The sequence below is a fragment of the Gymnogyps californianus genome, chromosome 4, assembly GCF_018139145.2.
Source record: "Gymnogyps californianus isolate 813 chromosome 4, ASM1813914v2, whole genome shotgun sequence".
Lineage (NCBI taxonomy): Eukaryota > Metazoa > Chordata > Aves > Accipitriformes > Cathartidae > Gymnogyps > Gymnogyps californianus.
Window position 1 is genome coordinate 51,507,873 of NC_059474.1, and position 14,692 is coordinate 51,522,564.

Here is a 14,692-nt window from a genome sequence, read left to right on the forward strand (position 1 = left end):
TGGGTGTCTTATGATTTACAATAAATCAGTGTCCTGTTTCAAGAATATGGATTAGCTTTACAGAATTGTTATAGATATTTTAATACAATACACCATCGTTAATTCTGAGACCAGTGAGAAAGGCCCTGCCAAAATAAATCAGTCCAGCTATGCTACAATCAAAGATATATGTCAGTTCACTGACAGTCCCAGTTCCTTCATGAATTCAAAGAAACAGCTAACAAATGCTTTCTCTGAAGAGGGGTCTTCTGTGATTCAGCTCCTGAGCAATGTGGATCCCCTAATGGGGAATCTCTCTCCTCATTCTTCCACTCTCAATCCATCTACATCCATTAAAAAAGGAAACATTGCTAATTGCCGCTAAATATCCTTTCTGTTTTGCAGCAGTCACTCATACATTATGCATACATCAAGAAATAAAACGGTAAGGGAAAAAGTAAAATCTATCTCAAACTATGTGCTCTTCACGCGTTATGATTTAAATAGAAATGTGAAAGCAAGTATTGTCTGTCTGATTGATGTTCAGTTGTGACTACCTGAGCAGGCCTTCTCCTATACATCATCTAAACCACTTGGGCTTCCTCGAGGAAGATTTACTGTCTGCTAGTTATCCTACCAGAAACCACAGCATGCAAGCTTTCCAAACCACTGCGGTAATTTCTCCTACAGATCAAGCAAGAGTGTCACATCAGAACCACGATCGGGCTCACCCTGAACAACCTAAAATCCCACCCCTCTGCATTGCACCGCCAGGCAGAACTGGCACTGCTTGGCTCAAGTGTAGAGGGTTAGACCTCTGGCCGCTTAGCAGGCTTGCCAGGGATCTAGTTTACGTATATTTAATCATAAACTTATCCATTGTCTACTGTGACCTTATATTAGAGCCATAAATAGCAAGAAGTAGTTGAGGAGGGCAATTAGATGTTGCTGCACCCCTGCAGCCTGCTTGCTCTGCAATGTCTACAGAAAAGTATTAACTCCAGAAGTTAATTGGGTGGAGGCTATTTCTGCATTTGCCACGCCAAAATCTTATTAAAGTTTCTTTGCTTAATTCAAGGCTTGACTTCTTCCTCATAATAAGCTCTAGGGAAGATGAATAAACCTGCTTATTCCAACAAAAGAATGACAGTTTAAGTCTCATGTAACTCGCACTTACTGTCCTGCTTTTCACTGGGGTCTATTAGCCTTTTGGGACATCAGCTGGCTAATAGCATAAAATGTAATGGAAAGCTAGAAAAACTCCCTTTCTGAAGAAGTAAATTGGATATCTCTGCTCAGTAGCTTTTCCTTTGTGTTTGAGCTAAGCTTTTCAAGATTAATTGACTCACCTACAGACTGGGAAGAAGATGGGGAACGGTGATCCTTTAATGAGCCAAGCACTCTGTAGAGTATACTGAGTATAAAGATGGTCAGAAAACTAGGCGATATTTCTATTTTATCAAAATGCATGGTTCCACCTAAACCATGATTAGACCTATGTCTGGAACCTTACTTACAAAAAAGTGCATTAAAAAATCAGTTTTAAAAAAGTTTCAAGAATTTTCCATGTGGCATGTCAGTATTATGGCACAGTAGGAAATAAAATACACAAAATATATCTCAAAAAGATAAAAAGAGACAAAATGAGAAAATGCCTGAGCTTTTTCAAGTACTAAGCAAGGCATTTGTATCATATGCAGGTAGCAAGGAGGGGCTACTAAAACAGTGATGGGAACTTTAAAGTTAAGCATTTAAACTTCAGGGACTGCCAGCCAAGATAACTTCAGTAAAAGCCAAATGTTGATCCTAATTTTCTAGTTATTTCCACATAAGATTTTTACAGAAGGATTTCTAAACAGATCTCTGCATTTTTAAAATGCAAAATGTAAAGTGCAAAAAATAAAGATTTCATATTCAGCTTTTTTTTCTTTTTAAACTACAGGTAGTAATTAACACTTTTTTGGGAACACTCAGGAATCTTAGTTTGCAACAAGACAGAACAGCAATCTTTGAAACATGAGGTATCGCTTGCATTTCAAAATGGGCATTTAATAAAGTAGAAAAGAAACCTCCATTCTGCCACAGAGAGAGACAAATCTTCAGAGGCACTTACACGACTTGCATCCCTTCTGCCAGTAAGATTGCCCAAATGAACAAATAATAGCTGGCTGGAGTACACTGTGATGGTTGGTATCTTAATCAAAACTGAGTTGCTCTCATTTCATCAAAATTAAAAGGTCTTTCATCATGTCTTTATTCTCAGCAGTGCACAATGTGTCATGGAGCTTCCCTGTAACAAGGAGGAAAAAGGCTCCTACATATTGGTATATTTGATTATGGTGATTCCCCAATGTGGATTCACCCTGGCTCTAAGCAATGTAAAAATGGAAAAATTCGGTCAGCTATTCTGACCAAGAAAAGTAATAATACAAGAAATACTCTACACCTGTGGGGTCCACTGCACTGAATATTTATGCTAGGACAGTGTTTGGCTTCTAATGAGTCCCAGGGAATACAGGCTGGGATGGGGGGAAGAAGATATGGCAAAGTTACCATCGCTTTCATTCTTCTAAATTATTTTTTGTATTTAATGCAGTTAGCAAGGGCTTTTAGTTAAACAATATTTTCTATGGAAAAAAAATGCCTAATGCCTAAATTGACAGTCTTCCCACTTACAGTCGTCTCTTCCCTGAAAGCTTGGTAATTAAACCAGTGAGTTATATTACCTGCTCTGTAAGTATATTATCTATGTATATGTTATCTGCTACTGTAATTTTGTGTTTACAGTGCTATTTACTGTAAATGTGTTAAATTAAGAGATACTCTAGAAAGAAAAAGGATTTAGCACATATAGATACCAAACACAATCCATATAGATCATAGAAACCCTAAACATGGTAAGGACAAGGCCTGCTACTCTATTTAGTAAGATCTACAGCACAGAAAATCTGTCTAACTGTATCTTTGCATGGTACTTAAAGTACCTTGAAGTTTCAGCTTGACTGGGGATTTTGGTGCTAGAACAGTATAAATAAAATCATTCACCACAGAAATCACAGAACTTACCAACACGTTTATTCTTGAGATGCTAGAGAACCAAACGACATGAATTTAGTGAGGTTAAGAACTTCAATTAGTTAATTACCTATCTGAAAATAATAAACTTTAGAATCCATATTTTGTTCTCAGGCAATATTATACACTAAATATTCACTAGCTAGTACCCCTCCATACTATCTGGATCTATAAACTCATGCAGAGCTGAAAATAGATAGTCAAAGGATTTCACAGCTTTCTTAACTTAGAAAAAAAACATGTTCATTTCTACAGTAAATGTAATTATCATTAATTTTTTTACTCGATTAATATAGAAGCACGCTCACACTGTACACAGAAATAGAACATGCACAGACACAGAACAAATTTAAAACAAATGTTTTATCTGTATAACCCAGTACTTCAGTTTATCATCTTCCCTTAACAGAGAGAAGAAAGCATGAAAAAGGGAAGCAACTTCTTTTCTGCTTCCAGGAAGAGTCCCAATGATTACATCTAACAGCATTATTATGGGCAGATTTTAAAATTAGGCTCAAATTTACAACTAGTTTATAAAGACTTAATCCATTTTTAATAGGCTGTATGCTAAGTGCTAGTGTGCATTAGAAATAATTTTTGAGTAGATGCATGCTGGCAATGCATGAAAGAACTTTTGGAATCTAAATATTCTTAAGAATTGTTTTGTCATTTATTAAAATGCTATTTGCAGTATGTTAACCCTTTTAAAATGAATACAAGCCTACTAGCTGCCACTACCTTTGCTGTGTTATGCAGTGAGTTTCTGCCAAAGCATAAATCCCCCAGGGCAGTCGTCAGACAGGCACTATCAAGTCAGCCCTGTCACTCACTAGTCTCAGCTGTCACTTTGCACTGCCTGCTTACACCAGCCACGGGCTGGGTACGTGACAGCGTGGTGTGACAGCAGCCCTCCAGCCTGGCCTTAGTTGGATGGTTAAACCTGTTCTTCAGGTTCTTCAGGTCCAGAGCACACCAGTATTAAAGGCTGCACTGGGCAACCTCGGACAAACTTCTTGAGAAAGCAATTTGCCAAGAATCTGCTTAGTATTTCCTTTGCATCAATATTGTTGTATCCACAGGTAAAGAAATGCTACGACTGTTTTTAATGAGTTGAAAGTCAAAACTAGACTTCCATCACGGCACTAGAAAAATGCCAGTCACCACACAAGACTACAGGCTTTCACACAGGCGAGCAGATCACTAGTAGCAGATCCCAGCAACGAGCATTAGTTTAGATGGGCTTCCAGACACATGTTTGGAAGCAGCTGATCATATTTATTTCACAGTCCCTGATCCTGTAATTGATGGCACATAAGCAAACTCCTCCAGTTGCACAGAGGCTGAGTTTATAGCAGTTCACAGAATAATTCAAGCTGGAAGGTATCTGTCTCAGGAGGTCACTGATTGCTATGTTCAGTTGGAGGATTTGGACTTGATTATGCGGGTCCATGTGAACTGGAAGAAATAATTTGTCACATGTTTAGAAGCCAACTAAAATAATAGATTATTGGCTAATGCCTTTTAGTCTTCTGTGGAAAAACAGTCTGTAATCATGCTTCTACCTACCTTTAATGGATAAGCTTCATTTGCAACTCCCTGTCAAATCCCATGACTTGCCTACACTGTGTAAGCGTTCATCTTGCACATGGGATACACAGCCGTTTGCTTTAGGACAATCCCAAATAGATGTCTATAGGAAGAATAATCTGCCAAAGGCACTACTAGCCATGCTCAAGCTCAAGGAATGAATTCACTAGTTGTGGTCTCTTATTCCCAGTTTAGAGCAGACTAGAGATATCACAGCCTTATAGAGACATAACCTTATAGAGATAAAATACACAAAGTTACATTGATATTTTGATTGTATGCTTGGTTGGTATCTTCTCTTATTCAGAAAGACCCACCCTGTTTCCTACAATGGACCTGTGTCCCACTGGTATTCTGAATGCCCACACCTGGTCCCCACCCAATGGTCAGTTTACCCGGAAAATCCAAGCAAAATAGATCTCACGTACTTCTGAACTGCACAGGAATGCAGAAATACTAGACTGTAGAATATCTTTACATGATTGAATTTTGATTTTAACATTTTTGAAATGGCTACTCATCCCTTGCAAAACCAGTAAAAGACAGAGATGCCGAGCAGTCTGCTAGGAGCTGTAGATACTAGTCAGCTAGATGGCCACACTGCATAGATGACTGAGAATCTCAGTCTAAAAATACCAGTATCAAGAATCATATGAATGGTTTTGCGTATCTAAAGAACAAAGCACCAGTTCAGAATAATGATGCTATTTATAGGGCTGTGGAATAATATGCATGTACATTATGGATGTTCTTTAATTTCACAGACGTGATTTTATTCTGTTACAGCCATCATGACTCATATTTAAGCTTTACAATATACAGAACAGAATTAAATGAAAGTCAGCAGAGATTGCTGCTTCATACTTTATAATTATAAGGATCTATATGTATATATTAATATTAAGATAAAAAATAATAGGTATGGTCAATACTAAAGTAGGTAATTGCGTATTACAGCAACGATGATCCTTATGACACTGAGTTTGAAAAGCTACGAACAGAAAAGAATATTCTCAGCATAAAACTACAAAAGAGCTTTAGCAGAAACTAAGGGTACAGACTACTGTGGCCATGCCATACTCCTGTATCCCCTGGCAGTTCATTACATTCTTAATTTCATAAATCTTCAACATAGCTTTTACAAAGGACCATGTCCACATCAAAAGCAACATTTTACTTATAGCTGAACAAAAAAGGACTAAAAAGCCCCCCAGGAAAAATGCTTTGAAAGGGAACAAAACCATTTGTGAAATGTTTTCAAGACCAATCCACCACAGTGGAGTGAATGCCTACCACAATGTAATACCCCTTTTTTCCCCCCGAACTAAAGCACCAACAGGATTTGTCAGACAGACAGGAACACACTTCAATAACAGATAAGGATAAAGAAAAGTTTTTAAGGATTCAATTTTAACAGCTCCTCTGGACACTAACTGGAACTAAGATACACCATAGAACTTCTTCATGCAAAATCCATATGACACCCATTTTTTTGTGCAAATACTAATATTCCTCAATCTTATTTTTTTCCTAACACTTAAATGTTCATACAGAAAACAGCACAAAAGGAGGTATTTGTCTCTTCTGGGTTATTTTTGGCTCCAAACAACACTATACACATTTTGGAAAGCATCATTCCCGCCAGCTGTTTGGGGTCACTTTTCACATAATGTAAGTGGAAGAATGTAACTGCAGTGTATCAGCAACAAAAATGTAGTAATGCTTGGTATTGTGCAAATACTTAAAGTTCACCTCAGTGCTGGAATAAAAATATCTACAGAGTGTTTTCTAGGATGAGCTACAGCAAATTTAATCTGAAGAGTTCAGAATATTTGAGGCATTTTTGAGTTCATGTCACTATATTAATAGAAGATAGTGACTCCTCAGCTGATCTTTACTTTACATGCAACATATCTAACAGTCAGTGGATTGGTACACAAACACTTCTGCTCTTCATCTGCAGAGAATACAAATTGTGCTGTTAAACCTGAGATTTGCTGTTTGACCTTCAGCTCTAGCAGGTTGCTTTTCAATCCTGAGTTATTTGGAAAAACAGTTATCTTCCCATTCAACTGTACAGCGATCCTACAGCTGTTGGTCCTCACTAGAGGCTGCCGAGTTCAGAATCACCACTAGATCACACTTTAAACCATGATCCAAACTTGCTAAGACTTTTCAGAAGAGTAAAGTTCCATGCCCAGTCCTACTCAAGTTCCCAAATCCTGCAAGTCACTCAAAATACAAGCTATAAACAGCAGACATTTTCTTTGCTATTCATTTAACATAACACAAATCATCCTGCGTTCATACCACTGACAGACACAAAAGAAAACACTCCATTCTGCCCCTCAGTTCAGGGAGGCCACTCATCATTCACTTCTTCACCTGGAAAAGACTGTAAATAAACAAACCTGTTTGGCCAACTGATCCTTCTTCACCAAGCCAGTGGCTGCAGCAATGTTCCCTGCTCCTTCCACTGTCTTCTGGGCCACCGCTGTCACTCCTGTAACCACAGCTCCCCCAACATTAGACACTTGCTCTTTGGTCTTCTCAGCCACTGAGGAGAAGCAGAAGATGGAAAAACACATCACAGCTCTGCGAGCTGTAAGTTTTTCAAAGAATCACAGCTATCACTGACAGCCCAACATCATGAAGAGCCATAAGGCCATTACACTTTGCGTGCCCCAAGTGGATCTTAAGAAATGAGACTATCCGCCTGGTAACACTGGAGCAGCAGAGGTAAAAATAAGTCTTATTTGTGGCTCAATTTCTTTCATATGAAAGATGTTTGACATTTTCATTCATGTCTAGTGGTACTTTAGGGAAGAAAAGTCATTACTTAATTGCTCTTATTATGCCCAACTCACTGTGTAACGTATAATAATTGCATTCAATATATCCCAGTTTGGAAATGCATTGCAATTAGTCCACCAAACACTTGCTGCATGTTACAGGGCATGGAAGACAAGATTCTTTACATTAGACTCAAAAGCCATTGATTATGCTTTTATTTTTATTTTTTAAAATATACTTGATTAATAAGCAGAGCTACTGTTGCTCAACCAGAGAATTTCAAATACAACCTTTTATCTGATTCTCTGAGATTTTTGCCCCACTGCTGATGTGTCCATCTATAACATACTAATCTACAAGAAGATTGAATGACAAAGATGCCAAAGCAAACTAAATTAATAGCGAACTTCCAAGCCCCAGGGAAACAACTCATTTAGCTTACATATACATCAGCAGTTGCCATTCTACTTTTCAGAATATCACCAGGTTCTTTCTGCTCATTCATCCCCAAGGGCTCTTTCTGACAGCATCCTGCACTATAGTGAAATCGCTCTAAGAAAAGAGATCGGATGACTTCATGCCTTAAAGTTACACAGCCAGATTTTCTGCAAAAACCACATTTACTCATCTAAACAAGGGACTGTTCTTCAAAAACATCCAGCATATGGTTTTGTAATTCTAACTAATCCTATACTTTCCTCCAGCCCCAATCCTATCTGATCCATAAAATGTATTCATAGCTCTATTTGCACCCTTTATGAGCATGGGATGAATTCTGCTTGGCAGATAGGCCACCCTTTCAGAGACCGTTTTGGGAAGCACATACAAAGAGAAGACTTTCTATGGATAAATTAGATTTCTTTAATTCCTTACATAAATAGTATCAGCTGTCCATATCACCGGGCACGCAGCATAGATTGCTATGATTGACATTAAATAACAACAATTAGGAAAAAGCTAGAAAGATAAACAATGTGCCTCATACGTGTTTTTTATTAAAGACCCAAATAATAAATATCTGCTGACTGAAAATGGAGGCAGATCATTTAATGCTCATTCTAACTAACTTAAAGTGAAAAGTTAGTAACCAATTGAGTATTATCTCTGTTATGACCAAAACCAGGAGCTTTCATTATAGAGCAGGACAACAATGAACTATACATTATTTGAAACTGGAAACAGAAAAAGTCTGTTCCAAATATCTTCCAACCTATACATGCTAATAAGATATAAATTCACAAGAAATTTCATTGCATCCATCCAGTAATCTATTGTCATGCTTTTTCCAGAAAAAAATATCAAAAGTGGGTTTTGCTGAAAAGCAAATGTTGCCCTCAGGGAGGGTTTGACATAATGCTAGCAAGTGCAGAAAGACATCTATTAAGATGTCCCATTTGATGATTACCAGCTACAGACTACAAAAAGGTCTGGATTCTACACATAAAATGTATACAGGAAGTTTTTCACTAGTTCTTGCAAACACATATCTTAAGGTGTGTGTCCTAGTAACCCATTATGTCTTCCAAAGAATGTTAAGATCTGATTGTGCACGGAGTCTTTCAGAAACAAACTGAGTAACATTATGAGATGGAAACTTGTTAACACTTTCATATTATTTAGAACGGCAAGAAGAAATCTCAAACAGAGCTGTGTAAAAAAAGTAGCATCGCAAAAATACATTTTAAAGTGATATTCTCCAAGAAATTAAAAAAAAAAGATATGTGTTTTGGGTAAGTTTCAGTATTGCTTTTTATTTTTCCTCTGTCTCATTCCTTTTCTGGGAGAGAAGGAAAAAAAAAACAAAACCAACAGAAGACATAAATCAGGGTCCTTTTTATATACATTTTCTTCTGTTAATTCTTTCGTATGGAAGTGACATACACTGTTTTGAAAACTCTCTTTTCCAAAATACGTTGAGTGACAGAACATTTGAGAGACAAATTCATCAGGCTTGATGCTGACAAAGGGATCACATGCGCAGCTGCTCTTAAGCTGACTCCTCCTTTCTGATAAAATGATAAAGCATGGCTGTACTGTGTTCATTGTCAATAGTCATAATTAGTTTCATTATCTCAAGATCTTAAAACTGCACCTCAAAAGCAAAATATCAAGAAATAGAGTGCACTGTGGATGCTGCAATATAAAACACCTAATTCTTGATGCCATTATTAAACCCACATTTCTCAGACTATGTTGTCACGGGAAGTACAACCACCTACCAAGAGCAACTACCCAGTGGCTGCTGTTCCAACTATTAGACTGTTTTGGGAAGGCTCTGTCTGAAGTCTATTTTCTCCTCTCAGAAACACATTACCGCAGGAAAGGCTTAGTACGTGCAAACAAAACAAAAAAGCAAGGAATCAGGCTGCTAACACTGTTACTGGCACAGCAACAAGATACCTGATAAAAGTAGTCACAAAAGCAGTATATTTAAGATTGTTTCTATTTCAGACTGTCATGGTTTAACTCCAGCCAGCAACCAAGCACCACATAGCCACTCGCTCACTCCCCCCCCAACAGGATGGGGGGAAGAGAATTGGAAGGGTAAAAGTGAGAAAACTTGTGGGTTGACATAAGAACAGTTTAATAATTGAAATAAAATAATAATAATAAATTGTAATGAAAAGGAAAATAACAAAGAGAGAGAGAGAGATAAAACCCAAGAAAGACAAGTGATGCAAATGAAAATGATTGTTCACCACCAACCAACCGATGCCCAGCCAGTCCCCAAGCAGCGGCCCCCTGGCCAAACTTCCCCCTAGTTTTATTGCTGAGCATGACGTCATATGGTATGGAATATCCCTTTGGTCAGCTGGGGTCAGCTGTCCCAGCTGTGTCCCCTCCCAACTTCTTGTGCACCCCCAGCCTACTTGCTGGCAGGTTGGTGTGAGAAGCAGGAAAGGTCTTGACTGTGTGAGCAGTGCTCAGCAATGACTAAAATATCTCTGTATTATCAACAGTGTTTCCAGCACAAATCCAAAACATAGTCCCAAACTAGCTACTATGAAGAAAATTAACTCTACCCCAGCCAAAACCAGCACACAGACATAGCATAAGAAAACTGACACAGGAGGTACCATGAAAGATCTCTCATACACTGCTTCAGAAATCAGAGCCATGAAGATAAATCCAGCAAACTATACACCCAGCACAGATTTGCAAAAGCACTCATACTGGTAGGAGAGAGAGTGTGTCATCTTTCCTGTCTTTAAGGAATACCTAAACACTACCAAAGTCCCTATTACCAGAGTGACTCTGTAAATAAGCTCCAGCCTGGTGACCCTTCAGCTCTGAAACTGTAGTGACAGGAGAAGAAAAAACAAAATAGGTTTCCAGTTTCATGTATTTTACTGCTTACATTAAGTAGTAACAGGGGAAAAGCATTAAGTGCACACAAACAAATCAGTTCAGAATGCAGGGGGTTGATACCAACTAATTAAATTAATCTGAATACCAGGTTGTTTAATGTTCTTAAGCCATTAAGTCTTTGTAAAGTTGATGTCTGCTTTGCATCACAGTGCTGAGAAAATCAGCTTCTGCAGAGCTCTGCCGAGCTATGGCCTGATTACTTCTGTCCATCTATGCAGAGACTGTCCATTCCAGTAAATGATCCTGGGATGGTGTACAATGACCATGCCAGGGCTAACTTTGAAATTGAAATTCTAATACTGACTTTAGCACTGTGCAAAAATTATTAGCATTGAAGCTTTCTTTTCCCTACTTACTATAGACAACTGGGTAACATATGATATCAATGTGAAACCTTTGGAGCAATTCAAAATGAGAACTAGTTGCTTTCAATTTTGAACAATAAAAGTAGATGAAAACCACAGGATTTCTCTGGATTAATGAAATGACTCTTACTGCACTAAATATACTTTTGAATATGTATTTCAGACAATAAGGTTACCTTAGGTACTTGAAGAATTCATTTACAAAGAAGCCATAAATACATTGGCGGTTCTTTAATTCATACAGTTTACTGTAAGATACCTGATGGAGTTAAAATATAACAGGAATACCAATGACTAAGAATGTTAAGAAGAACAAGAATGATCAGATAAAAGAATTAAGCAAAACACTTCACTATGGTTTATAACTGTTGATATTGTGTCTTGACTCAGCTTCAGGAAACTGACACACGGTTGAAGTATCAAGGGCTTTTTGGCCCTGATCTTTTGTACAAACCAGTGCTTTGATTATCAGGAAATGGACTGTATTTCATCTTTGATACTGTACATTTCTGGACACTTATCCCTGGGAGATAAGCAAGATGGATGAATTATGTATTTACAGTCAAAGGCCAGTAGACATGTTAATTAGGCAGGCAAGTCAGATACACAAGCTAACACCCCATAAAACCAATAAGCAAAGCTTCTTCATCTTCAGAAGTTCTGAGAAAGGGTGACCTGACAAATAACATGCTCACCATCTTCCTGTGAATCACAGCCTGGTATCCTCATTTTATAGTGTCTCGATGGCACTAAACCTGGTACAATCAGGTCATACTTTGTGTAAAGCAAGAAACATCTCAGTCTAGTATTTCTGGGTTTGGAAAGCAACTGACCAAAAAGCATATTTAGTTGTTTAGCACTTTGAGGTGTGTCAGCTCACAGTCCCTTCACCAGCAAAGGGTTTTAAACCACAAACTATTCAAAAATAGCAAAGCTAGCAAGACCTTGGAACTCAGACAGTAAGAAAGGATTGACTGCACAACTGTGAACACACACTCGTTTTGATCTGTGATTCTAGTTTGCATTTGACTATCTCTAACCTCTTGAATAATTTTTATTCATGTAACAACGTGTTATTTCACCTCAGGTTTCACAAGATATTAACACCCTGGTGCATCATAAGACCACCAGAACTGCTGAACTCCTAGTCCCTAGGAGGAACAAGTGCCCTAAAAGGCAGTTTTGTCACATCAACTTTAATAGTGTTGATTTAAATGGATTTGATTTCTAAGACGACTTTCTCAGCGTCTTCATGTTATATCTCATAGCATCACTACAGTGAACCCAAATCTGTTTTTACCCACCTTCTCTGCTTGCCAGAACAACTCTTCATAGAATTGCAATTTTTTTTTTTTATTTTTAAAATATGTGCCAAGCAATTCCTCTGTTATTACACTACCAAGCCCATACTGTTTCATTTCAGAAACCATGCTCTCTGGATTTTGCATTAGGTCTCCTCTTCTCACTGCCACATTTCAACCTGCATGCCTCTATTCATCTTCCATTTTCATTCAACAGCCAAACTCCTTTCAAACAGTTTAATAAGCCAGAGGAAGCAAACTGTGGCACAGAACCCATTATTCCCAAGCTTTGGGAGTTCCACTTTGTATCACCCGTTTCCTAAAGTGGGTGAGAAGCGACCACTGTTTTGCCTAAAATTCACAGTAACTTTTCTGAATTTTCTATTCATAGGCGCAGCATGTAACAGATGTGTTCTCCTTATATTTGGCTTTATAGTCTGATTCTATAGTCTGTATCTTCCAGAACAAAATTTAACATCTTTTCAAACCTGTCAAAAATTCTATTCATCTACTTAAAATTTCCTGTCTCACTACACATATTGCAATCAGATAAAGATGGATACTCACAGCATTCAAGATCAGTTGTTTCTCTCAGGAGAAGGGAAAGAAGTTCCCCACTAAGCTAGCCTACTACAGAGTCCCACTGCTTCAGCACATTTCATACATGTGCAAATGCCCTTGACTTTTATTCTACCACAGCCCAGCTTGGTGAACATCACCTCTATTAACTTGCTTGCTAGTGCTGTCAGTAGCTGTTCCCACATCTGTGATGATATTAGATATATGTGCCTCAAATCTCATTCTACTGCAATCCTCTACTGGTTATAGTAATGATCCCTCTGAATATTTCTCTTAATTGAGGTCTAACAAGCTGAGATTTCAAACCTCTTAACAGCATGCATGTTCAGCCTGAGGCTAAACTCTGAAGGACTATCATAGACATTCTGTTCAGTTTTGTTACTAAAAATACTCGACTGACTTATCAACTTTATTTGGGTTGTGATATTAAGTACTGCCATTTGTTTACCTATAGTTGTTTATCCTTTGCATTGGCTTATGTGAGCACAGGTGAATGATACACTGGCTGCACACAGAACAAAAAGGAAGAAATCCTTTTCTACTCCCTTACTTATTTGTTTTCTAATTTCTTAGGGGAAAAACACTTTAAATTTCTTGACCACGCATCTTCTTCACATCTCCAGAAGTCCCATATTCTACAGCAGAAAATCACACATTCCATTCAATGCACTATGGTCGGCTTAGGCTTTCCTGCACTCTGCAGAGATCAAAGACTTTCATTCATTTTGCCACTTATTACAAATTATTGATTACTGGTTTCAGTTCATACCTAAAATTATCCCTGCAAATCAATTTAAAATGCAAATTTACTCTTTCTCAGTGTAGAAATACTAATGTGAATATACATGCCTGGCATTAACTTCAAAGTTTGAAAGTTACGACTGAGAGATTAGGCAGTTCTAAAAAACATTGCAAAACCCTCATAACTGTGACAAATTCAAATCAGTTTATCGAAACTCTGAAATTTGTTTCTTTCCTATAAGCCATCTCCCTTCTGTCTTCCCACCCAACCAGCTCCAGTGGGACACACTGATGAGTCACAAGAATCTTTTAGGAATGGAGGGGATGACGGGGCATGTCCACACCACAGCAGCAGCATGACTGCAGGTGCAGCCAGCACACCTTATCTGAAACTGGGCCATCTGTGTGTTGTTGGAAACAGACCTCAAGCTGGGATGAAGAACCACTGAGAGCACAAGTGATACTCAGGTATTAAGTTCACATGGAATTCTCTGCAGCCACAGGTGTACCAGTTTAAAGCCCTCTCAATCAGTCCTGCCAGCTTATGAGCAAAGACACATTTTCCTCACTGGGACAGGTGGATCCCATCAGGCCCTAGCATACCTTGTGTTTCAAAGACTCTTCCATGCTCATTAAAAACCAAAGTTCCAGCAGAGGCACCAGTTCTAGAGCCAGGTATTGATGTCTTGGGCATGCCTGTTTCTTCCAAAGTCCCTCCCCATTACTGGGAGGATTGAGGAAAACACTACCTGTGCTCCTGAACCTTTCAGCAGTCTTCCCAGGGCCCTGAAATCTCTTTTGATCGACCTTGCACTTCTGGTTGCAACATCATTAGCACCCACATGAAAGATCAGGAGTGGGTAACAGTCTGAAGGTTGCACTAAGCTTGTCAGTTACCTGGTG

General features: G+C 38.3%; 1 protein-coding gene across 1 annotated transcript in view; it reads right to left on the bottom strand.

Moving 5' to 3' along the window:
* Positions 1-14,692, bottom strand: part of SNCA (synuclein alpha) — a 72,623-nt gene that overhangs the window by 47,526 nt on the left and 10,405 nt on the right. Inside the window, exon 4 of the mRNA XM_050896020.1 lies at positions 7,053-7,198. Within this exon, the coding sequence (XP_050751977.1) occupies positions 7,053-7,198 (146 nt within the window). The remainder of the gene's footprint in view (positions 1-7,052; positions 7,199-14,692) is intronic.